General features: G+C 45.3%; 2 protein-coding genes across 2 annotated transcripts; both read right to left on the bottom strand.

The window, feature by feature from the left end:
* Window positions 1–3,491: 3,491 nt before the first annotated feature.
* On the bottom strand, window positions 3,492–6,996 carry LOC308610115 (nucleoside diphosphate kinase B). The gene is made up of 5 exons (XM_081259367.1): window positions 6,875–6,996; window positions 6,465–6,594; window positions 5,434–5,535; window positions 4,528–4,640; window positions 3,492–3,751 (listed from the first exon to the last, which is right to left on the bottom strand). Exons 2-5 carry the CDS (start codon window positions 6,588–6,590, stop codon window positions 3,634–3,636), a joined length of 459 nt encoding a protein of 152 aa, XP_081115493.1. The 5' UTR covers window positions 6,591–6,594; window positions 6,875–6,996; the 3' UTR covers window positions 3,492–3,633.
* A 1,254-nt stretch (window positions 6,997–8,250) lies between these two features.
* LOC308610116 (nucleoside diphosphate kinase A 1) lies at window positions 8,251–21,494 on the bottom strand. The gene is made up of 5 exons (XM_081259368.1): window positions 21,410–21,494; window positions 13,529–13,658; window positions 10,406–10,507; window positions 9,248–9,360; window positions 8,251–8,553 (listed from the first exon to the last, which is right to left on the bottom strand). The coding sequence occupies exons 2-5, from the start codon at window positions 13,652–13,654 to the stop codon at window positions 8,436–8,438; spliced, it is 459 nt and encodes a 152-aa protein (XP_081115494.1). The 5' UTR covers window positions 13,655–13,658; window positions 21,410–21,494; the 3' UTR covers window positions 8,251–8,435.
* Between the last annotated feature and the right edge of the window lie 3,707 nt (window positions 21,495–25,201).

The raw sequence follows: 25,201 nt of genomic DNA, 5'->3' as shown, positions 1-25,201 counted from the left end.
TAAAGCTGTTATCAACTTCTTATTCTACGGATACTAACACGGGTTTCAGTGTTTGTTTGTTTTTATTATTATTAATTTTGTGTGATGTGAATACCCTCTCCCGTCAATATTTGTATTATGGTGCTATATATTTGGTAATGATCCTTTACTATTGGGAAGGGATTTTAAAAATACTGTGATTAAACTGGGTTTCTTCCTTTGATTTTCATATTTTAAATAAAGCCACAGTCATTTATACAAAAGAAAAAGTATCTGTCCCTGGGCAAATCTTTTGAGGACAGAGGTCAAAGTAAACTGCATAAGGTTTTTACATCATTTCTGTATGTATTTGATAAATAGATCAATATCTGTACAAATTTAATCTTTTATTTTCTTGGTAACTTGTGATCATTGAGAAAGTGTTTGAAACTTTCTCGTAAAGTGTATATAATGGCGTGAAAAATTCCTTTGGAGAAATTTATGTTCCTTTCATTTTTACCAAATTGCAAATTTTCAGCATGGATGTGAAAAGCATTAAAATTATAACTTTGTGTACAAGATGAAAATAATTCACTAAATTTGCCCTTTTTTACACAAAATAAAACGTTAAAGTTAAGTTGTATATGAGCAATTCTTTAATATGCTTTGATATTTGAGGGATTTCCTTTTTTATTCAAAATATTGAGTGCCGCCTTTATTTATTTATTTATTTATTTATTTGGCCGCGCCACGCAGCATGCAGGATCCTAGTTCCCCAACCAGGGATCGAACCTGCACCCCCTGCAGTGGAAGCACGGAGTCTTAACCATTGGACGGCCAGGGAAGTCCCTTGAGTGCCTTCTATAAGCAGTCGAAGGCCCCTGGGAAAGTCGGACCAGTTCCTCCCTCACAGAACCTGTACTCTCATAAGGTAAGCCAGCACAAGTGAGGAAGAATTTACTGCTTGGCTGACGAGAGGAAGAGAATATGGGTGGATATATGGCCATAGTTGCATTTGAGCCAGGATCTCACTTGGAGGGAATAGGCAGAAACCACGGGAGAGGGGAGTGTGGACCCCTTGTGGGGAAATTAAATCACTTTAGTTAGAACATGGTGTTTCAGGGTTGACATGATGGCCAGAAGGCTTTTTTTTTCCCAGCTCCATTAACCTCAGCAACACGGTTCATAGGATGTAAATGAATTATCCCAGCTTGCTATTGCTGTTTACATTAAGAGGGAACGCAGACACCCTCCTTTATCAACAGCTGACTCTGTGGGAAATTACCCAACTTTTACTGCAGAAGCAGTTTGTAGAGAGTTTTATGGATGTTAGATAGTACTGAGATGGATTGGGTATCTTTAGTAGTTAATTTCATCACTTTAGAAAAATACAACACATTCCAAGAAAAACAGAACCTAATTTCTGCCCTGCTTCCTACCTTAAATGGCTTGAAAACAGTTGCCCTAGTAAATTGGAATTCCCAGGTTGGCCTCAATTACTATCCCGAGCTTTGACATATACATTCTTCTTTAAACCCTTACGCGCCTCTTGGGAAACTAGTTTCCTAAAGTGCTTTGTGCCCATGTTTTAAGAGGAACAAATGTTTCCCCAAAACAAGTAACTTTAGCACTGTGTTGTTTATCCAGCCTTGTGAGACGGGGAGACCAGCAACTATTTCATTTCTGCAGACTCTTACTGAGGCTAGGTTAACATCCCTTTTTGGCCTGTTAAGAATTCCAAGCCTCACAAGCAGGCCAAAGCAGGGCTTGCCTATTAACAACAAATAATTATATAAAAAAGTAATGCATTTTTAAAAATGCATTTATTATATGTTTAAAATACAGTTTTATGAAAGCATAAAAGGTTCTGAATTAGTTGTCCACTTTCACACACCCAGCTGGTGTATAGGATCAGGTCCAAAACCCAACCTCACTCCAGAGGCAGTGCTTTTGTCCTCACCATAGTCTACCCTTCCTCATTCAGTTCTACCAAATTAAGTCCTAACATTCATATCCTCCCTCTCAGCTCTCACCACTCCAAATTGGACTTCATCACCCTCCAAACTCATGACTTTATCATGTCACTTGCAAAACTATATAAAGGTAGTAAAGCACAGTGGCCAAGAGCAGAGTCTGAAGCCAGCTGCTTGCGTTGGAACTTGACTCCTTCACTTGTTAAGCTCTCTAACTTGACTCAGTTTCCTCAATTATAAAATAGGATACTAGCACCAACTTCCTAAGAGTTGTGAACATTAAATGAATTCATGTACGTGAAGTTCTTAGAACATCCCTGGCACAGAGTAAGCCTATGCATAATAACTGTTGCTGCTGATTACAGGTACCTTAGCCACTGTGCATGTGGATCCAGGGTGGGCACCTCCACGTTAAAATGCAGACCCCAGGCCTGCCCCAGGATCTAATTTCAATAAACTGCCATTTAATGTAGTGAAAGCATGTAGCATATATAAACATGAGATTCATTTGAAACTAAAAAATAATTTAGAAAATGTTAAATTTCTTGTCAATCGTTGACTTGAAATTAGAATCCTGACACTTTTTTGTACCAAGCTGTTGATGTTTGTCATTGTCTTATAGTATAGCAATGTGCATAAAAAAACGTAACGTTGAGGGCGTTCCCTGGTGGCCTAGTGGTTAGGATTCTGGGCTTTCACTGCTGTGGCCCGGGTTCAATCCCTGCGGGGAACTGAGATCCTGCAAAGCCATGTGGCCAAAAAAAAAAAAAGTTGAGTCTTTTATATGGAAGTGGCATGAAAAGTTTTCACCAGTTTCCTAAGAAAACAGGTATTCATAAACCCACGTTTCTATAATCTCATTTTTAAGGCAGACTCCAGATGATAGTGAAAATTTATATTGATAGATAGGTGCTCTTTGGCATCATTTTACAACTGTACCAATCCAGCAAAATTAACAGGCAATATGGATTTTGTAACCACTTACTACTAGCCCAGGAAGTAGGCATGATAAATATCTCATCCCAGGGTAGAGAATAAGAAGGGAGGTAGGGTTGCAGGGAATATTTGTGTACCAGCTATGGGCCAGGCACTAGGTTAACTGCTTTACATGCATTGTTTCATTTAATCCTGCATTGCCATGGTATCATTCTCACCTTACAGGTGTCCTTAGGCTTCCATTTCCTCATACGTAACGTGCCCAATTTGCAACCAACAAGAATGTAAATCTGGACAACTTGACTAGTCGATGTTTCATTCTACCAAGTTTCAAAAAATTCTTTGTACAGAAATGTGCATTTCTACATCAGCTAAAGTGGTTGGGATCTTTATTATTTTCATTATTTCCTTATTAGTTTCCTCAGATCCGTAACCAGTGCCACACTTGTCCTCTTCAGCCTCACTGGTTTCCCTCCTAGAGTCTGGAAGTATATCAGGTGCTGAGAAGGATTAAATCATTTTTCCATAACAAGCAGGATTCATTTGTTCTAGATAACACTACGATAGCCAGGGAACCAAGTCACGTCTTCCAGCTTAGTAACCAGTAATCACCAGAGGCTGCACCCCATTTTCAAAGGCTTTATTATTGGTAGATATACTTCAGGAAAGAAACATCCATCCTACTGCTTCCAAGTTAGTGGAATGAAGAGCTGTGCCCAGGGACACATCAGGTGGTGCCAGAGGGGACTGATGCTCCGTCCACCTCTTATTCATAAATCCAGTCAAAAGCACAAGACTTGTACTCAACCAGTTCTTCAGGCTTAAACCACAGGCTGATTTCTTTCTCAGCACTTTTTACTGAATCACTGCCATGAATGATGTTCCTAAGAAGGAGAACAATTTCTAGTTACCACATTTTAAAGTACAAAAGCCTGTTTAATGGATAAAGCAAAGGACAGTCACTGAAGACCTTTTCAGCCAGTTGTTCCTTGAAGCAGCTGACCATCCCCAAGTATCTCCTCTTAAAAGCAACTATAAAAGTACTTAAGCCAAAAGCATCACTTGGTTCAACTTTATTATGCTTCTAAATTTTCAAAACAGTGCTTGTACCCAAGATTGCCACAAAACATTACTTCTCAAATTTTGAAAAACATAGGAATACCCAGACCAAAACCCAAACTAGATGTGACGTATTCATTATCAACAGCCATTGCTGCTGTATTTTCTTACAACACTAATTTGCAAAGTCCGATCAAAACATTCACACTTACTGACAGTCCCTTTATTCCATTTGAGTCTCATAACTATAAAAAGTTTTGTAGAGATTCTGTATGAGGGAACCAAAAAGGCTAAAAGTGATGCACCCTTGGACACAGCACCACAAAGGGCAGAGCCAAGGCTAGACCCCTTCCTTGCCCCACTCGCCGCACTTTCTGCTATCACGAAGGACCTACCGCAGGCAGCTCCCTTGTGCAATGCCTTGGCTAAAATTTTAAGTAGCCTAGAGAAGTAACTATTTAAGAAAGCGTTCATCCAATGATAATTACCACCTACTTTAAACGTTCCAATTTTTCTAAAATTGGAATATGCCGAAAATGTTTGTTTTAAACCCAAGTTAAGTGGCTTTGAGGAAAAGTCATTAGTGTCCCTTGGAACTTACCTGCCAACTTGAATGCAGAAGTCGCCACGAATGGTGCCCGGCTTAGAATCCGCTGGGTTGGTCTCCCCAAGCATCACTCTCCCTGTCTTCACTACATTCAGGCCCTCCCAGACCTTGACATTAGGGAAAAGGAATTTCATCAGTTCTGCCATTCAGGACGATTAAAAACAAACATTTACCTCTAACAGCACATATCAGTAAGACCAATCAGTGACATGATTATCAGCCAACCCCAGCAGTAGTAGGGGCCGATCTAAAATACTCCATACTCCATCCCAAGTGTATTGCTAGGATACAGAGAAAAAGTCTGCCCAACTTGAGGACTTCCCACTCTGGCTGAGACAGAGATTAACAAGACTGAAGAATCTTTATGCAGCCACAAACTCTCAAAAAATAGTGGTGGAAGGGTAAAGAAAAGTGAGCAGCCTGGAACAGGATGAGTGGGAAGGGCATCGCAGAAGACTGTTGGAGCAAAGACACGGCAAAGACGGACATGAAAGGGGACGATGTATTCCAGGGGAAAAGCAGAAAGAAGAAAAGGTCACCCTCAGGGAACAGGAAGTAGGGCTTCTTTCCCAACAATTTTAGTAACTCCCTATTATACCCTCTACGTCTATTCACTTCTTTCCAGTTGGACATTAATGCCACAGGAAGAAACAGACCAGTTCATTTCTAGCACAGGATCACAGAGGACTCTTTTTAAGTTCTGATTCTCACTTCCTTTTTCCTCCCAAGTTCCCAGTTGGTATGTGAACTAACTCACTCCAGCAGGCTGCCTTTGTAAAACAAGGAATTTGGAGTATCTGCAGAAGATGTCTAAAAAGGAACGTGAAGACACTGAGCAAACCCAGTTACCTATCAGCCGTTACTTTCCTTGGTTCCCTCTCCTCCACCACAAGCACTTACCATGGCCACAACCGGCCCTGAGTTCATGTACTTCACCAGCCCTGGGAAGAATGGGCGGTCTTTCAGGTCAATGTAGTGCTGCTTCAGGAGTTCCTCAGAGGCCTGGCATTGAAGAGGAGGTACCAATTAGGAAGGAAACTAGAAAGGCTCAAATATGGCTCCATCCCATCCTCAGAACCCGCTCGCCCCCCCGCCAGTAACATGGTAGGTTCTCTAAAAGTCTGGGTGTGTATTTTAGCTCACATTCATAAGGTGTGTATTAAAAAAAAAAAAAAAAAAAAAAACTATCCAAACCATGAAACTGATGCTATCTTAGCGGAAAGATTGTTCTGATCATGAAGACACCCTCATGTCAATGACCTGACGGATGTTATAATCCTTAGAGGTGGCTAGGGAGTTAAGTGTTGGCTGCAATCAAAGGAAATATGCCAGACAGAGGTCATATCAAACCCCCTGGCCCATTCCCAATGCCCTTTTAAACATTTCAGACGTTAACTGAGAAAGCTTGGTTTAAATTTCAGTTCTTAGGTACTTATCCCCTAAGGTCCAGATCTGTACCCCAAATTTAATGTGGAAGATAAAGTTACTGCCCTGTGCCAAAGGGAGCCTGCAGAGAAAGGGCAGAGTAAGGCACACCCCACCTAAGACCCCAATCGTCTCAGAGTTGCAAGCTGAAGCACAAAAGGATTCCAGCCTCCATCCCGTGCCTGGGTGGACCTGCGTGGGCCCGGGGCGCAGACCTCCTCCACTCCCTGCTGCCCCCCTGCGGCCCACTGCCCGTCGCAGCCGCGGGAACGAAGCAGCCCCGGAGCCTGAGCCACGTCACCTCCGCTTAACCTTCCAAGGGCGTCTGTCCCCCCGGGCCTCGGGGAAGGGTCTAGCGGGCCCGCGGCGCCCTGGGTGGGGGAGAGGGGGTCCGAAATCAGCCAAGGGGGACTCCGACTAGGAAAAGACACGCGGATCGACGCTACAGGGAAGGAAAACCACCCGCAACCTCGCCGCCGCGGGGGGAGGGGAGCGGGGCGCGTCACCTGAAGGAACTTCATGGCCACAAGGCGGAATCCCTTCTGCTCGAAGCGCTTGATGATCTCGCCCACCAGGCCGCGCTGCACGCCGTCGGGCTTGATGGCGATGAAGGTGCGCTCCGCGTGGGCCATGGTCCTGCGGGCGGCAGGTGCGGTCACGGCGTCGCGGCCGCGTTCACACAGGCCTCGAGGGGGTCCGGACCCCGGCCCGGAGGCCACGTGGCTCCCGCGCCCGCCCGCCGCTACCGCGGGACACGTGGCCTGCGGGACGCCTCAGCCCTGCCAGCGCCGGGCCGCCGCCCCTCAGCCGTCCCCGGATGCCCGCGGAGGACACCCGGCAGGGGTCCCGGGGGAGCGCCCGGCCCGCGGGCCCGAGGGGGCCCGAGGTGGGGAAGGGATCGGAGCCGCCGTCTTACCGGTAAGCGGGCGGGCGCGGGCGGCGATGCGGGCCTGAGCCGAGAGCTGAGCGACCACCGCCGCAGGGAGCCCGCGGAGGAGGGGCCGACGGAAGCCACACCCCGGACGGCCCTCCGCCCAACCCGCGAGGCCGGACGCTTCCGGACGTCTCTGTCCACGCCCCGGGTTTGCAGAGTAAGCCAGCGAGGGCTCCAGGGGCAGGAAGTGATTTCTACCCCACCTGGATGTGCCAGAAGTAGAACTGCGCGCGTCCAATCCCAACTCCTGTCTTCAGTACCTCCTCGCACGCGCGCGCGCAAACCTCTCCTGGTCTTGAGTCAGTACCCCGGCCAGTACCATCTGCTTTTCCCCATTCACCGAGCACCCAGAGCTGCTTTCTCTCCTCCCCGTCTAGCACAAGTCCTTATCCTACCTGTGAAATCCAGTTTCCCCTTCCCTCCCCTCTGCTTGAGCCCTGCTTCAAGCCCTCCACCTCCCTCATCCGAACTGGCGGCCTCCCAATGCGCGTCCACCTCACTTCTCCCCGCAAGGAGCCTCCCTCAGCACCCTCCTCAAACACCATCTGACCTTCGGCCCTGCTTTGATGAGTCCCCCTGCCTGGAGGGGGATGCCTGGAGGATGGCATCCAAGGGTTAGCTAACACAATCAAGCTAATTAACATAACAACGGCTTCCTACAATTACCATTTCCTGTCCTTTCTATCTACCTTTCTTTCTCTTCCTTCCTTCCCTCCCTCCCTCCCTTCCCCTCCCTCTCTCTCTCTCTCTCTCTTTCTTGTGATGAGAACACAGATCTACCCTCTTAGCAAATTTCAAATATCCATAGTATTGTTAACTAGAGTCACAGTGATCTACATCAGATCTCCAGTTTGAATTTTTAAGTAAATGACAATTTCCATCTTGTCTCTCTTAAAGCAACCAAATCAATATCCTAACAAATCACAACTACTTACAAGATAGCTTCTGCTTCTTTTGAGGTCATCCCAGAAATCCAGGCCCACTACCCACATAGCTTTTTTGCTTTGGCGTAGTTACAACTTCTCACACTCCCCCAGCCACTGGATCCCTCCGAGCTTCTCAAGAGCAGGAAGGGTATCTTTTATTTCCAGGGGATCTTCAACGCGTAGGTCAGTCTTGGCAACCTAGCAGATCCCTGACAGATAGCTGTTGACTGGCTCAGCGCCAAGAGTGGATGGAATGCAGGGGGAAGAGAGGGGCAGGCAAAGAACGTGTGTGTGTGTGTGATCTCTCAGGCCAATATAATTTACATAGTATTTACACTCTCTATTAGCTTAGGTTAGCCAGAATACGTGAAAAAGAAAAAAGAACACAAAGCAATACAACAATACAAAGTACCTTACTCAATGACTCCCTCCTTGAGATGAAACATTTTAATCTGATGACAGCACATAACACTGTACAGGGAGCATCCATGGCTCCAAGAGTTTCCCTTCAGATGAAAAGCAGGTTTTCAGAAATAACTACATTGGCTATGACCTGGCCCCTGCCCATGAGAGGGAGGGGAACTGGGGTGGGACAAGCACTGTGGTCTGCTTCCACGTCACTCGTAGATCCAGTTCTGAGCACAGCTCTTGTAATTTACCAGTTCCTCAGGGTGAAACCACAAGCCAATCTCCTTCTCTGCACTCTCCACAGAATCACTGCCATGGATGATGTTCCTGGATGGGAAAGAGACGGCCACGTTACCAAGGTCAGAGGATTAAACTGCCCAGAAGCTCCCCTCATTTCCACTGCCAGAAAACCTACAGCCACCGGAGCAGAAAAAAACAAAGCTCCATATACGTTACTCCATGTCAAAAGAAAAAAACCCATGACTGCCATTCATGTAAGGATAAAGAATGCCCTCTCCACATCCAGCCCTCCTAGCAACACTGATGCAAGCAGTGGGAGCCTCAGGAAGGACTCTGGCCAGCAAAGCACATTGTACCAGGTTCTACTCTCACAACAAAGGCACAACCATAGTGATGTTGATGACCAAAGGCACAGGGCCTGCAAAGCCAAACACCAATTAAGAAGGAGGAGAGGGGCTTCCCTGGTGGCGCAGTGGTTGAGAGTCCACCTGCCGGTGCAGGGGACACGGGTTCGTGCCCCGGTCCGGGAGGATCCCATATGCCGCTGAGCGGCTGGGCCCATGAGCCATGGCCGCTGAGCGCGTCCGGAGCCTTGTGCTCCGCAACGGGAGAGGCCACAACAGTGAGAGGCCCGCGTACTGCCAAAAAAAAAAAGGAGGAAAACAATAAACTCTGATTACAAATTGCTCTGTATATGGTATCATGTCTACCCTCAGCTTCAGAAACCCAAATTCTTGTGGCACTTGGATTTTAGAAAAGAGTAAAATGCACCGACTCTCACCTGCCAACTTGGATGCAGAAGTCCCCACGGATGGTCCCAGGCTTGGAGTCCGCAGGGTTGGTCTCCCCAAGCATCACTCGACCTGTCTTCACAACATTCAGCCCCTCCCAGACCTCCAAGGACAAACGAAGATATGGTCAAGGAAGAAAACCAATCTCAGCAGAAAATCTGAAAACTATTAATTCCCAAAAAAAAGAAAAAGAAAAAGCCCCCCTTAAAATGACATTCATTCATTGAACAAATATTTATGGGGCATCTAAGTGTTCCAGCACTGGGAATATTGGTCTCCCTGCCCTCCTCTTGCCTTTCTACAATCCATTCTTGACACAGAGTGGCTTTTCTAAAATACCAAGTGTAGAAACCTCCATAGCTTCCCAGCACTCAGGAAGTACAGGGCTGAGACAGCCCTACATAATCTGGCCTCTGCCTGTGCCTATGAATTAATCTCATCCAACCTTCCCTTTCACCCACCAGGCTTCAGTTACGCCAAGCATCTTTCTGTACCTCAAAAGTCCCCCACCCCAGGTCCTCTGCACATGCTATTTTCATGGTTGAGAATGCTCTTCACTGTGAATTTGTACATGGCCGGCTCCTTCTCATCCAGATCTCAGCTTGAAAATCACGTTCCTTGACCACCCAGTCTAAAGCGCTCACTTGCTATCACATAATCCTATTTCATTTCTGTGCATATCACTAATCATTAGCTGATATATATATGTTTTTTGGTTTCTTTATTATCTGCCCATCCTCCCTTTTCAGGATATGTAGGCGAGGAAAGCTATGAAAACAGTTACCTATTTTGTCTCATTCATGATTGTATCCCCAGTGTCTAAAAGAGCCTGGTACAAAGATGACAACCAATACATACTAAGAGAAGAATCACTGTAATAAACAAGACACAGTCTCCCTCACCTCCAGGAGCTTACAATCAGGCATGTCTCTCCTGATTTCTCCCAGATAGGAGTCTTCAGTTCAGCAAGCAAAGGTATTTTGTCTTTGGTGAGCCAGAGAGCTGACTCATACCCTAAATGTCCAGTGCCCTAGCCTCAGAATCCTCTGCATCAATGAGGACCTGGCATTAGAAGCAAGAATCACAATATTCACTCTTCACTCCCAACTGAGTCATTCACATCAACATCCCACACATGCTACACTCACCATGGCAACCACTGGCCCTGAGTGCATGTATTCCACCAGGCCAGCGAAGAATGGACGGTCCTTCAGGTCAATATAGTGCTCCTTGAGAAGGTCTTCAGAAGCCTGTCCCACAGGATAGAGAAGAGAATTGATCCCAAAACTATCTAAGAACCAGCAATTTAGTTATTTCCCACTTACCCATCCTGCTGTTTAAAACGTGAGCTCTCAGCTCACTTGTTCTATTACAACCCAGTTCACCCTTGACTTTACCAAAGGGAAGAAGTCACAGGGACTAAAAGTGCTTCAGCTTTGTACCAGTTTTCTCCCTACTGCCCTTGACTGATCAGCATAAAATTTCAGGACATTAGAATTGAATCCAGCCATGGTATTTTACAGAGGAAAACTAACAATACAATAAATTTCCACGCCCAAGCAAGCCTCAACTAAAATGTTACCGGGAGGTGGTCTCAGCATTGGATGAGAAGCAAACTGAACCAGGCCATTGCTCTTCATATTTATTCAGAGAATAAAGGCCCAGTGTGGTGACCATGCAATTACCACAGGTATGTGCAAACCACCCAAAAGTACATGACATCTAGTAATAAGTAATTTTACTGAAGAATGAATTAGAATCTTTCACAATCCAAGGCTGGTATCTGGGAACAAATCAAGTTAGGTAGAGAGCAAACTATATGCTTAGCAATGCCAGCTCGACTCAGCTGTGTTCCCTCTTCCCCACCATATACATGCTTTTAAGGGTCTAATGAGGACCCTTCGCTTTCCCAGGTCTGTGGTACTGCATCATACAGCATACTGCACACTTCAGGGATACACACAAGTGTGGGGATTTGCTGTTGAAGAGCACATCCTGAACATCCTACCATTCGGCCCCCGGTTGTCTGTCACTTGCCAAAGTAAAATTACACAACCACGTCATCACCCCGTGTTAGCGTTCACCCTGACCTATCCCTTTCAATCCAAATGGAAGACTTGCAGTGGTAGTCTCCTAACACACTGATTATCTTCCCTTACCAGAACACTCCTTTAATTCTATTAATTGGTTCTGATTATCTTTACTCTGCAAAACAGGTCACAGGCGGTTTTTTTGGGGGGTGGGGGCAAGTGGGGAGGGGGCTCAAGTCTTCCCTCACCTCCCTCCACATTTAAATAACCCTGTAGGGGCTTCCCTGGTGGAGCAGTGGTTACGAGCCCGCCTGCCAATTCAAGGGACACGGGTTCGAGCCCCGGTCCAGGAAGATCCCACGTGCCGCGGAGCAACTAAGCCCGTGAGCCACAGCTACTGAAGCCTGTGAGCCTAGAGCCTGTGCTCCGCAACAAGAGAAGCCACCGCAATGAGAAGCCCTCACACCGCAACGAAGAGCAGCCCCCGCTCGCGGCAACTAGAGAAAGCCCGCACACGGCAATGAAGACCCAATGCTGCCAAAATAATTAATTAATTAAATCTATTTTTTTAAAAAGGAAAAAAAATAAATAAATAAATAAATAACCTGTAGGCTCATGGCAGCCATCCCTCCTCCCATTCTTCACCAAGTCCATGCCCTTGATGGGAAGCTCAACGTAGAGGACAAAGTGTACGCACTTAGGGGTCAGGGAGACCTGGGCTAAAATCCCAGCTGCATCACTGACTGGTTAACCACACATTACTTAACTTCTCCAAGCCTCAGCTTCCTATCACTAACAACCACGGGAAAAGGAATAAGTACCTCTCTGGGTTGTCGTGAAAGAAGCTAGATGAAAAAACACATGTGCCCAGCACGTGGTAAACATCCAATCAACAATACTTTGATTTCACTTTACCTTCAAAACTGATGAACCTAGTTGCAAGGCAGGAATAAACAGGTAGACATAGAGAATGGACTTGATGACATGGGGTGGGAGGTCGAAGCTGGGGCGAAGTCAGAGTAGCACTGACATGTATACACGACCGAATGTAAAATAGCTGGCTGGTGGGAAGCAGCAGCATAGCACAGGGAGATGGGCTTAGTGTTTTTCGATGACCTAGATGGGTGGGATAGGGAGGGTGGGAGGGAGGCTCAAGAGGGAGGGCATATGGGGACGTATGTATGCATATGGCTGATTCACTTTGTTGTGCAACAGAAACTAACACGGTATTGTGAAGCAATTATACTCCAATAAAGTTGCATTAAAAAAAAAAACCTAATTTAATATACAAACTCTCTGGAAAGCACTGCTTGTCCAATACCTGGCTCTAATCATCCTGTCACACTCTCCCCTCAGCATTAACATCAGTCTTCTCCCTTTTATATTAACACAGTTTTTCTAAAGCATCACACAGGAACTAAAATGCAAATCAAACTAAATTTAAAATTCCCTGGCAACCCAGTGGTTAGAACTTGGCGCTTTTACTGCCAGGGCCCAGGTTCGATCCGTGGTCAGGGAACTAAGATCCCACAAGCTGCATGACCCACCCCCCCACTCTTTTTTTTCTGATTCATTCATTAAAGTTGACTCTTAATAGGAAAAAAAGATGATCCCCTAATGTATTTGCTTTGAGAATTTAAATTCTTATTTCCCAGGTCTGTTTGAAGATGGGTTCTTAGTCAATCAATCCTTTGCATTTTTTGAAATATTGTTTTGTAGGTATCTTGCAAGTGTGTCTGCCCTCTGCTGTTTCAGGTGGGCCGCCCCAAGGGCAAAATCACAACTTTCCCCTACAGGCCCTGATGGTGCCTAATATATGCTAGACAGTAGGCAGGTGTTAAACAATGATATAAAGACTTCCTTGCTGAAAAACAACCTGCCTCAAACGGTGGGGACAGTGGGGAGGAGAGGGGGGGTCTCTCAAATTATCTGCTCAGGAAGCTCATAATCAGGAGCTCAAACATGCCCAGGGCTTTGAGTCAGAAATCACAGTGCTGCAGTAATATGTGGAACCCTGCATTGCCAAGAGGAAAGAGAGGCTACTTCTGAAAGTCGCAAATGACTTTTTTGCTCCAAGACTCAGCAGAGATGCCACTGAGGAGTTTCCGGGTTTTAGGACATTTGTGTTCACCCTAAATGGAGACGCCTAAAATGAGCTGAAGGGAGAAACAGAGAGGCTGACCTGCAATGTTCTCCTATTTCTATGAAATAATAGAAATAGCATGAATGAAGTCCGCTTACCTGCATGAATTTCATGGCAACAAGGCGGAATCCCTTCTGCTCAAAACGCTTGATGATCTCTCCCACAAGGCTGCGCTGGACTCCATCAGGCTTGATGGCAATGAAGGTGCGCTCGCTACTGGCCATGGTCCTGGGGATAGACAGGTGGAGGGATGAAGCAACACTGGCTATCCTGCCTACATCGTTATCCTTCTCAAGAGGATTACCTCCATAAAGCTGGTTTAAATCTGCAACGTCAACTCCAGGACTCTCTAGTAAAACCTAATTCCTCCTCAGTCCCCTCATCTATGAACTAATACCCCAGAGTGGGGAAGGGTCCAAAAGCAGGGCCTATAATTTCTATTTCATTTGATTTAATAAGCTTCTATTAAGTCATGTCAAGAGGACATGATTGCCAGTTCACCCTCGATCTGGACTCAGGCAATCGGAGGCTCCTCACCCCTTTCCTGTCTCTGGAATATACACTCTGTACACTGTTCCCACAGTAGGAGCCCTTACAAGGACACAGCCTTGAGAGAGTAAGGTGTTGTTGAGACCACCTGGACTGAACATGTGACTGAACCCAGTTAAACTATATAAGTTTATATAAACTATATAAACGTTAAGATTCTGGTGGGTGGGTACAATGCAGCCAGCCAAGACAAGCCTCATATGTATGTTCCCTTACTTGTTAAAACTGCCACCTTCCAACCTGGAGTGGTCTCTACCTCTTTGGTCTCTCCTGGTCCTCTCTGTACAGGGTCCAGTGTGTGGACTAACAATTTGTGAGCCAGCCAGGAGACTGAAGAAATGGGCCTTGGGAAAGAGGCATCCCTGGGGGAAATCCCAAGCTGAACATCGACCTCTATGTGGGGAGGGTGGCCTGTATGTTTGATACTTCTGGACCACCACATGAAAACAAGGATGCCCCAAGAACACCGGCTGCTTTAGTGCATTTATCAGAGAAACTACACAGAGCAGCAAAGAAGGGAAATGAATGGCTGCCACAGTGGGCTGGCCTCTACTGAGGGCAGGCCACTGGCCGCAGATGCACAACTAGAGGCTGAAGCTCGAGTTAGACAGTTGGAAGAAGAGCTGAAGTTAGAGAAGAACGTGCAGGTGTCCACTGCTCTGCCAGCTTTGGGGCTGGCAGACAAGATGAGAGAGCAGGATTATAAATTGGAGATCTTAGCTTGTCATATGGCAAAGCTAGGAGAGCACAAACTGCTGCAGATTAATGTCCAAGTGCTGTGACAAAGCCTGATTAGGACACTAAGAAGAGACAGAATCCCTGGGAAAGTGAGGAGCACAAAGGGGAGGATGTTGTGGTGACTGACAATGAAACAGATGAAGGGCCCCATGCTCTCCAACCCCTAATACAAAGAAAAACTTGAAACAGTAATTACCCTATACTTCTGATAATAGAGAAATACACCCCAAAACTCTTAAGAGAAAACTTGCATTCTTTCTCTGTTCCTTGAAGTTATAAATCTTACCATGTCTTTGAAATGTAAACACCACAGGAAATAACTAAAACACTGCTCACAGACCAAAGAAAAAGGGGGGGCAGTGGTGAAAACACAGACTGCTATAGGAGCGCCCCCACACAAAATCTAGGCCACAGTTTCCCTAAGATTATTCACCAAGGGCAAGTACAAACTTTTTTTTTTTTTTGGCCACGCTGCGTGGCTTGAGGGATCTTGGTTCCCCAACCAGGGATCAAACCCATTCCCCCTGCAGTGGAAGCACTGGAGTCCTAACTACTGGACCACCAGGGAAGTCCCAAATTTTAAAAATCTTCTCCACAAATATTAGTAAAAGGCTTCAGCCATGTGAGTGGATACTTGATTCATGGCTAAAGTTCTGGAGAGAAAGCTATGGATTCTCTGTTTGTGTCTGTCAGTATGTTCGTATGTCTATGGATTTGTTATATATAGGTGATGTTTCTCTATCTCCGGAGAGTATTGTCAAAATTAATTTGTAAAAGAGCTCTATTTAGTTGGCCTAAAGAAAAATAAGCTTTGATATCAATAGTGTACTTATATAAAGCTGAAACAATTTTCTTTCATCTGCTCAAAGGACAAGGTTTTGTTGGACTATTGGTCTGTTCCTTAGGACTGTAAGAGGTTTTTCTTTACCTTTTGAGTAACCTGCCCAGAAAAAAAGATTCTGTGGTTTTATCCAAATAATTTCTTGTGCTTCATGTTGTCTTTATCACATCTTCAATTACTTAAGAAAACTGAATCTTCTCTATTAAAAGAGCTAAGTTTTTTTTACAATTATGTAACTTTCTGTATTTGCCTTTGGAGTCTTTGTCACTTAAGTTAAATAGATAACTAAGTATTGTTTCACAGTGAGCTAAGAGCCTATTTAATCTAGTGTTTTAAAACCTTTTGGTATTTTTGACAAGCTCCCCCAAAATCTAATTCTAAATAAAGTTATGCTGACCTAGAACTAACTTTGGGATTTTCCAGAGGGCCCCTGGAACATCTCAAAAGACGTCTTCTCCTTCCTTATAAAAGAGAGATATTAAACTAATTAGACTATTTGATATATTAAATTATATGGGAAACACTGTCAAAGAAGAAGGGGTGTTAGGGAATTCCCTGGTGGCACAGTGGTTAAAAATCCACCTGCCAATGCAGGGGACACGGGTTCGAGCCCTGGTCCGGGAAGATCCCACATGCCGCTGAGCAACTAAGCCCGTGCACCACAACTACTGAGCCTGCGCTCTAGAGCCCATGAGCCACAACTACTGAGCCTGCGTGCTGCAACTACTGAAGCCCGCGAGCCTAGAGCCCGTGCTCCGCAACAAGAGAAGCCACCGCAATGAGAAGCCCGCGCACCGCAATGAAGAGTAGGCCCTGCTCACCTCAACCAGAGAAAGCCTGCACTCAGCAACGAAGACCCAACTCAGCCAAAAATAAAATAAATAAATAATAAATATATATTTTAAAAAAAAGAAGTGATGTTAAACTTTCTTTGGGCTATATTTGTATGAAATTCCTAAAAATCTGATATGTCCTGGTATGATGTTATTAGTTATAATTTTAAAATGTATGTCACAAAAACAATCAAATTCCCTTCTCAACTGTATTATAATGAACTCTCATCAGATCTTTAACCATGGCCATTTTAAAGTCTCTTTTCATTTATAGTCATTGCTGCACTCTGATGGTTTTGCAAAACTGTTCCTGCAAAAGTGCTTCATATTCAAGGACTTTTATGGAAAAACTTCAACAAGCATAGGTTTCTGATACCTAAGATCAATTTGCCTTCATGTTGAGAGGGGCAGTAATGGACATTTCAAGGACTTCCTCACGGCTACCTGCATAGCCCCACCACATGTCATGGGATGGTAGCCCAAGACCCGCGCCTGTTCCCCTTCCCCACTTCAGTAAAACGGGCCCATTACATTGATGATATAATGTTCACATGTGAAGACTTGCCCCTGCTGCAGGACACTCTGCAGGCTTTGCTGGAACATCTGTGACGGAGAGGATGGGCAGTGAACCCACAAAAAATTCAAGGCCCAGGCACCTCAGTAACGTTTCTGGCCACCCTTCGTTTGGGTAAGATTCAAGTTGTCCCAGAAGTTGTCATTGATAATGTACAAGCCTATCCAACCCCTAAGAATGTGAAAGAGGTGCCAGCCTTGGTAGGAATGTGGGAGTTTGGGAGGACTTTCATTCCTCATCTGGCACAGTGCCTCCATCCCTCCCTTATACCACCTGGTAATGAGAGGGCATACGTGGGACTGGGGATTAGAGCAGCAAGCCGCCTTTCAGATGGCAAAAATATTAGTGAAACAAATTAAAGTTCTGGGCATCTCCCAAGCCGGACTACCTTTTGAGTTAGATGTGTCTGTGACTCCAGAAGATCTGGGTTGGGCACTGTGGGAGAGACAACAGAAAGCGAGTATCCCTAGGATTTTTGGTCCCTGGAAGGGAGCAGAAACCCAATACACCCCCACAGAGTACCAGCTTCTAGCAGTGTACACAGCATTCCTCCAGGTACAGCCTCTCACAAAGAAACAGCACATCATGGTAAGGACTTCCCTTCCTTTGAAGGGTTTGTTCAGAATATGTTCCATCTACCCACCTCTGCCATGGCTCAACCCCCCCCACACTGAGTAAATGACACGTCTATTTGCAGCAGAGGAGTACCCTACCACCGGCCCGCTGTCTAGAAATGTGGGGGCTCCCAGGCCCTGTAGAGAATGTAGATCCTCCAAATGTCCTGGCCCGGGAAATTCCCACTGATGCCTGGTATACACATGCCTGGAAAGAGGAGCAAACTGCAGCCTCCAGAGGGCTGGTGAGCCCTGGCCATTAATGCTTTGCACTGGCAGTTGGGCTGTTCTAAAGGGATTGACCCTATGGCTTAGACAATGGAAAGACAAGGGGTGAATGATCATAAACAAGCCTTGCTGGGGTCTGCATATGTAAAAAGACATTTGGGTTCACCTGCAAGAGTCTGAGGCACTCCTCAATGTCTTCCACACCCCGGCTCATAAGGCACTGACATCCTCTGGCAATCAGGAAGCTGATGCCCTAGGCCAGAAATGAGTCCTAGCAACTGACACTTGGGTGCATAGGAAGAGGGAACACTGAAGTGCCCAGGGGGATGACATATTGCCAAGGATGCTGGACTGCCTTTGAAATACAGTGACTCAGTTAATGCAGTAATAGCATGTCCTGTGTGTTCTAAACAACAGCCAAGGCAACTGCCAAAGAAGTCTGGAGCCACCCACCAGAGCTCCCAACTGATGTGCAATTGGCCAGTTGATTATACTGGCCCCCTCCCTCCTAGTGAGGGTTCTAAATATGCTCTGTTTTTTGTGGACACTGCATCTGGCCCAACCCAAGCTGTCCCCTGTTGCCTCCCAAACCAGGCTGCCGCTATCAGGGGATTAGAGAAGCTAAGACCATGCATGGATACCTTTGTTGAACAGACAGTGATCGGGGGTTTTATTTCAAAGGTCATGACTGGGCAAAAGAATATGACATCAAATGGAAGTTCCATCTCCCCTATAACCCACAGGCAGGAGGACTGGCAGAAAGGAAAAATGGAATAGTAAAGCAGCAGATTAAATTACTAACAGGTAAAACCACCTTGGCCAGGTGGACTAAAGTACTGTCCCAGATTCTGATACATTTGAATGATCAACCAGTAGAACCTATGGCCCCAAATGCCAGACTGGGGACCCCTGACAAGACACCCAATGCCATACAAGTAAGGAAGTCTTGGGAAACAGCCACTGCCCAAACACACTGTGGATCAGTGTGCTGTGCTGCTGAGAACACCAAGCCCCATTATACCTGGGAAAGGAGTTATCTACTGGAATTTGCAATGGGATTTCTCACCGGGATGGGTGAATTCACACCTCTGGGTAAGCGAGACTTAATCAATTCCCACTGGGATCCTGCTGTCCTACTGCAAGCCGGACTGTTGAAATGTGCTATAGCTGGAATGAAACACGCACCTTTGAAAGAGGGGAGAAGGTGGGGTCCCTGGTCTGGCATATCCTGCCCCCAGTCCACCGCTGCCTGCCCCGGCCAATATGTATGGTATGTACAACCGGGTCAAGTTCCTAAAGCCACCAACCTCCCTCTCCTCCAGGCCAGATGGGCATGTTCCGTTTTCTACTGGTACAATCATTTAGCCACCATCTTTGTCCCCTCCATTGGCCTGGAGGACATTATAGCATACAGAGAAGCCCTTACTAACTTCACCCAGCAAGTCTTAAATGACAGCCTGCAAAGCCTGTCTTTACCCATCACTGAAATATCTTTCATGAGAAAAGCTGTCCTCCAAAGCAGAAGCGCCTTGGACATTATTACTGCCTCTAAGGGGTCGTAGGAAATCAACGGTTCAGATTATGGGGCTCTTCATAGAGAAAACGGTTACTTATTTTGGGAATCATCTTAATCCATGTTTTCTCTTGGATGTGCCTCTATACTGTTGCTGTGGCATCTGCCTCCACCGCAGTCAGACAGCTGCCAAATGAGCCATGCTGGCAGAACCCCTTGCTGACCTCTCAGGGCACACTTCTGACCCTGAAGAAGGAGGGGGGTGAGGCTGTAAGAGCCAGTCACAAGCGGTGGAGTACTGGAGGAGGTCACAACTATCAGCTGACCCTCCAGCTGAACCCAGAAACTGGAGGCTCCTCACCCCCACCCCTGTCCTTAGAATGTACACTCTGCCTACTGTCCCCACAGTAGGGGCTGTTCAAAGGACACAGCCTTGAGAGAGTAAGGTGTTGTTGAGACCATCTGAACTGAACACGTGACTGTATCTAGTTAAGGCCTCTACGTATACTTTTATTATTTTATTTATTTATTATTATTATTTTTTTTTGTGGTACTTGGGCCTCTCACTGCTGTGGCCTCTCCCGTTGCGGAGCACAGGCTCCGGACGCGCAGGCCCAGTGGCCATGGCTCACGGGCCTAGCCGCTCCGCGGCATGTGAGATCTTCCCAGACCGGGGCATGAACCCGTGTCCCCTGCATCGGCAGGCGGACTCTCAACCACTGGGCCACCAGGGAAGCCCTACGTATACTTTTAAAACTTTGGTGGGCGAGAGCAGAGATCTACTCATCTTGCAACCACCCAAGATAGCCCTCAAGCTCCGTTGCTCACTACACCTGTTACCTACCAATCTGGAGTGGTCTGCCTTTCTTCAGTCTCTCCTTTCCTTCTGTGTACAGGAGCCAGTTTTTGAACTAACATAAGCATCTACTGTGTACCCAATACTGGGGCAGAACTAAGGCAGGGGATGTAAAAAAAAAAAAAAAAAGACACTATCTCTCAGTTATCCAGATGAGGGACACTACAGTGATAATGTGAAAGTGATGTCTGGTACAGGGCAGTCTAAAATATGGTTTGACCTACCACCACAGTCATGGTATTAGAACTGGAAGGGGTTTTACAGATTATTTCATTACAATCCCCTTCTTTTACAAATGAGGAAACAGATCTAGAGCACTCGAATGAGGACCAAAATCCAGATTTCCCAACCCTATGCAACTTAGGCTATATCATGAGATGTAATGCATATTCTGACTAACCAGTAAACAGTGGCCTGTGGGAGAACTATTGCCATGAGTAATATCTGATATGCGACATCATGCTGGAAGGAAGCCTAGAAAGTATCCATTTCAGACTTTTCCTTTTACAGAGAAAAAGATCGGGCTGAGGACCTCCTCTGTCTCCACAAGATGAGAAAGGAGTCCCTTCACCTTGAAAGTCAATCCCTCTGTGGATAACAGCACCACCTCTTGGCTCTATCTTCCTGTACTTTATAGTTTACCGCTTCTTTCAGCACCTTAACAATATGTCTGAATTTTCTGTTTTCTGTCTCTCCGCCGGCCTGCCGCCTGTATACACGGATGGATTACTTCTGTGTCTGTCCCTGGTACCTAGTCACAGGGCCTAGCACTCAATAAGAGCAAAGAAAATGTCTTAAATGATAATCACCCTACACCTCCAAGAAAAAGAGACAAAGCCCAAGAACCGGCGGAGACCTCCCAGGGAAAGTTGGAGACAAGCATGGATTCCCCAGGAGAAAACGGAGCTAAAGAGCTACAAACAGTCCCTGTTAAGTGTCCTCCACATCCACCTGACACACACCTGTCATTCATTCACAGCCCAGCACTGCACTAGGCAGAAACAAATAAGCACAACCCCTACGGTCGCGTCCTGATGGGAAAAGCAGCCACGGACAAAGGTGAGTCCACGTGGCGTGGGACGTCAGCTGACAGGTTTGCACCTGTCGACAGGCGTTTCCCTCCCACCCCATCACCCTGGCCACCTCAGAGCGGAACTCATCCGACCTCTTCACCTCCCCCTCCCCGGACCCCCTTCCTCTCCCTTTCCTCTCAGTACCCCGAACCCTTCTCACCAATCCGGCTACTTGGGCTTCAACTCCTTCTGCTGCCACCGGCACCGGAAATGCGCCCCCGCCCCTCTTGGTTCCCGGCAGCCGCCCGCCCGGAACGCTTCTGCCCAGATCCGCTGCGGGAGGGCCCATTTTGCAGAACACCACTCGCCTACGCTTCCTCCTGACAGTCGGGTGTCATTCTAGGGAGCAATTTCCAAAGTTCAACTTCCGGTACTGTTTCTTCCTGCTCTTCTGGCTGGCTACCGCCATCTTTTTTTTTTTTCCTTAAGATTCTGAGACTGTCTTTTTTCTCGAGCAAGTTGGCTTCCCGAGAGGTGGCGCTCACACTTTTCATTGAGTCTGAACGAGCGCCTGACCTAAAAGTAGACGGTCGCCCTCGTTTTACATTTACTCATTCTTTCCAGCCCGTCAAGCAGATTTTTTATCGAGTACCTTCTGTGTGGCAGGCATTGTTTCAGGGTCCGGGGTATAGCAGTAAACTTTGTTGGAGCTGGTTTTGGGGTTGGGAATGGGGACAAACAATAAATAAATGAGCAAATTAATATGAAATATATCATAGTATGCAAATGTTGTTAAGAAAAAGCAGGGCAAGGGCGGAAGGAAGATTGAAGCAGTAAACTACTTTAAAGGTTAAAGGAGGTGGCAATAGAATAGACCTGCATGAAGTGAGGGAGCAACTCTGGTGATTACCCAAGGGCCAGTATTATAGTGGGCGCTGAGCGCTAGAAACTGCGGCTGGAGAGCAGCAAGATTATGTTTTGGTGGGAAGTGATTGGAAGATTTTGAGTAGGGCATCATATCATCTGATACACATTTTTTTAAAAAAATCATTCTGACTGCTGTAGGAGGAATGGATGGGGTAAGATACAAAGCAGAATCAGGAGCCTTTTCAGCAAATGTGCGGGAGCAATGGGACATCTATAGGCAAAAGAAGAAGAAGAAAAAAACCTCTACCTAAACCTCCCACTTTAAATGAAAATTCACTCCAAATGGATTATAGTTTTGTAAGTGTAAAACTATGTGGACAAAAAAAGAAAGAAAATGTTGCCTGCCATTTCAGTAAACAAAGACTGTTGCCTGACATCAAGCCATCAGCCACTGTAGCCTCCCCAATGGTGCACACTGAAGGGAAATCAGGAGAAAAACAGGGTACTGGCCCTAGATAGGTAAGATGCGTATCAAAGGAATAATTTCAATGAGAGTATTTTTTTTTTATCCAATGCAGCTTTTTTGTGTGATTAGCAGTAATTTTTTTTTAAATGTATTGATGTATAGTTGACTTACAATGTTGTGTTAATTTCTGCTGTACAGCAAAGTGATTCAGTTATACATATAAATATTCTTTTTCATATTCTTTTCCATTATGGTTTATCACAGGATATTGAATATAGTTCCCTGTGCTATACAATAGGACCTTGTTGTTTATCCATCCTATATATAATAGTTTGCATCTGCTAATTCCAAACTCCCAATCCTTCCCTCCCCCACACTTCTCCCCCTTGGCAACCACAAGTCTGTTCTCTAAATTGATTAGCAGTAATCTTTTGATATTCCACTAACATGTTTGTTTGTTTGTTTCAGCAAAAACTATATATCCTGGCTTCTCCCTTACATCTTTGGAACAGTTCCTCAGAGCTATCTGAGAGACTGTCTCCCAAGCTATAGTCATCAGTAGGGTCATCAAATAAAACTTACCTCACTACTTTTAGGCTGTGTGGGTTTTTTTAGTCAAACTGTAAAAAGTTTAGGAAAAAAACATGGTAAAAAATCTTCAGGACCAAGGGCTAGGCAGAGTTTTTAGACTTGCCACCATAAGCACAATTCATACAAGGAAAACGTTGATAAACTGGATCTTATCAAAATGAAAACCTCTGGCTCTTCAGAAGACCCTGAGAAGAGGATGAAAAAACAAGCTACAGGGTGGGAGAAAATATTTGCAAACCACATACACAACACAGCCCTTGTATCTAGACTATATAGAGAATTCTCACAACTCAACTGTTAAAAAAAAATCCAATTAGAGAATGAGCAAAAGGCAAGATATTTTACTGAAGATGATATGCAGATGGCAAATAAGCACATGAAAAGATATTCAGCATCATTAGCCATTAGGGAAATGCAAATTAAAACCACAATGAGATATCACTACACACCTTTGATGATGGCTAAAATAAAAAATAGTGACAACACCAAATGCTCTCAAGGAGGTGGAGAAACTGGATCCACTCATACATTGCTGGCAGGAATGTAAAATGGTACAGCCACTCTGGAAAAGTTTGGCAGTTTCTTATAAAACTAAACATGTGCTTACCACATGACCCAGCAATTGCGCTCTTGGGTGTTTATCCCAGAGAAAATGACTTACGTTCTGTTCACACAAAAACTTGTACACAAATGTTTATAGTGTAAGTAGATAGGATAGGGGGTCCTCAGAGAAAGAGAACTGACCTTGGTTTTTTTGTTTGTTTGTTTGTTTTACTTTAAGAGAAGCCATTTTTGGCCTAAGCCACTTTGTGATCCAAGCCTGGCCACAATGCTTGCCCTCAAAGAGGTCTCAATAATTAATGATTTAAGGGAACTAAAAAATGCAGGAACAAAGGGAAAGCAATCAAGAAACAATAGCTCAGTAATAAAAGAGTCCTAATTCCTCCCCTTAATTCCTCCTAGTTCTTCCTATATCCAAGGGACATACATAACAATCTAATACATATCTTTGAATTCTGCAGGAACTAAGGCCCCCACCCAGCTGGAGGACGGTAACTACAGGCTGAGATCCCAGACTGGTCAGAACGTAAGTAATAATAATATTGACCTTTACTGAACCTAATGACTTCAATCAACTAAACCTTGGACTCTGTTAACCTTTGTCCCAATTCTATGCTAAATTCTCCTCTGCTCAAGCCCCTTCATGAATACGCATGTACCCTTAGCTTAAAACTTCCACAGTTTTGCTGTTGGGGAGATACTGCTTTGGGAAAGATCCCTGGTGTTCTCCTTACTTGCTGTAAGTAATAGTCTTCCTTCTCCCACTCTTTGGCTTGGTTGTGTCTTTTGGCTTGACACCCACCAAGAGGCAAACCCAGTTTTCGGATAACAATAGCAGCATTTGTAATAGACCAAAACTGGAAACAACCCATATGTCCATGATTCACTTTGCTGTACATGTAAAATTAACACAACATTGTAAAACAACTATACCCCAATAAAAATTAAGAAAAAAAAGGAAACTACTGATACATGCAACAACTTGGGCAGGTCTCAAGAGAATTATGCTGACTAAAAAAAGCCAATCACAAAAAAATTACTTTCTATATTATTGCATTTATATAACATTCTCTTTTTTTTTAACATTCTTGAGATAACAAAATTATAGAGATAGAGAATAGATTGGTGGTTGCCAGGAGTTAGTGATTGGGGAGAGGGCATGGGTATGTCCTAAAAAGGTAGCACAAGAGAGTCTTGTGGTAATGGAATCATTCTGTATCTTGATTTTGGTGGCCGTTACATGAATCTGTTACTGAAAGCTCAGCCTCTCTCTGTACAATAGTGCTGAATCAAATCTCAGAGACAAGAGTTTTGGGTGAAGCAGAAAAAGACAGTGGTATTGCTTTGCCAGGCAAAGGGAGACACGCTGGGCTTCTGCCTCGAAAAACTATGTGTTCCAACCCCAGAGGATTTGATGAAGGTTTTATAACTGTGGTTCAAGGGTGGGGTCTCTGACAAGATCAGGGTGTGTGTAGGGCCTGTACTCCTTTAATCTCATCTCAGGTAGCTGGTCTCCTAATCTTGAGG

The sequence above is a fragment of the Mesoplodon bidens genome (genome assembly GCF_964165515.1).
Source record: "Mesoplodon bidens genome assembly, contig: HAP1_SCAFFOLD_218, whole genome shotgun sequence".
NCBI classification, from domain to species: domain Eukaryota; kingdom Metazoa; phylum Chordata; class Mammalia; order Artiodactyla; family Ziphiidae; genus Mesoplodon; species Mesoplodon bidens.
The sequence above is the reverse complement of the archived record's forward strand: the minus strand, read 5'-3'. Positions and strand labels throughout refer to the sequence as shown.

Excerpts from the sequence above, each read along its gene's own strand:
- LOC308610116 (XM_081259368.1), bottom strand. The coding sequence starts at position 13,654 with ATGGCCAGTAGCGAGCGCACCTTCATTGCCATCAAGCCTGATGGAGTC. Across the intron at positions 10,508-13,528 it reads TTGCCATGAAATTCATGCAG|GCTTCTGAAGACCTTCTCAA; the intron begins GTAAGCGGACTT and ends CCTGTGGGACAG. Across the intron at positions 8,554-9,247 it reads TTCTGCATCCAAGTTGGCAG|GAACATCATCCATGGCAGTG; the intron begins GTGAGAGTCGGT and ends TTTCCCATCCAG.
- LOC308610115 (XM_081259367.1), bottom strand. The coding sequence starts at position 6,590 with ATGGCCCACGCGGAGCGCACCTTCATCGCCATCAAGCCCGACGGCGTG. Across the intron at positions 5,536-6,464 it reads TGGCCATGAAGTTCCTTCAG|GCCTCTGAGGAACTCCTGAA; the intron begins GTGACGCGCCCC and ends CTTCAATGCCAG. Across the intron at positions 3,752-4,527 it reads TTCTGCATTCAAGTTGGCAG|GAACATCATTCATGGCAGTG; the intron begins GTAAGTTCCAAG and ends TCTCCTTCTTAG.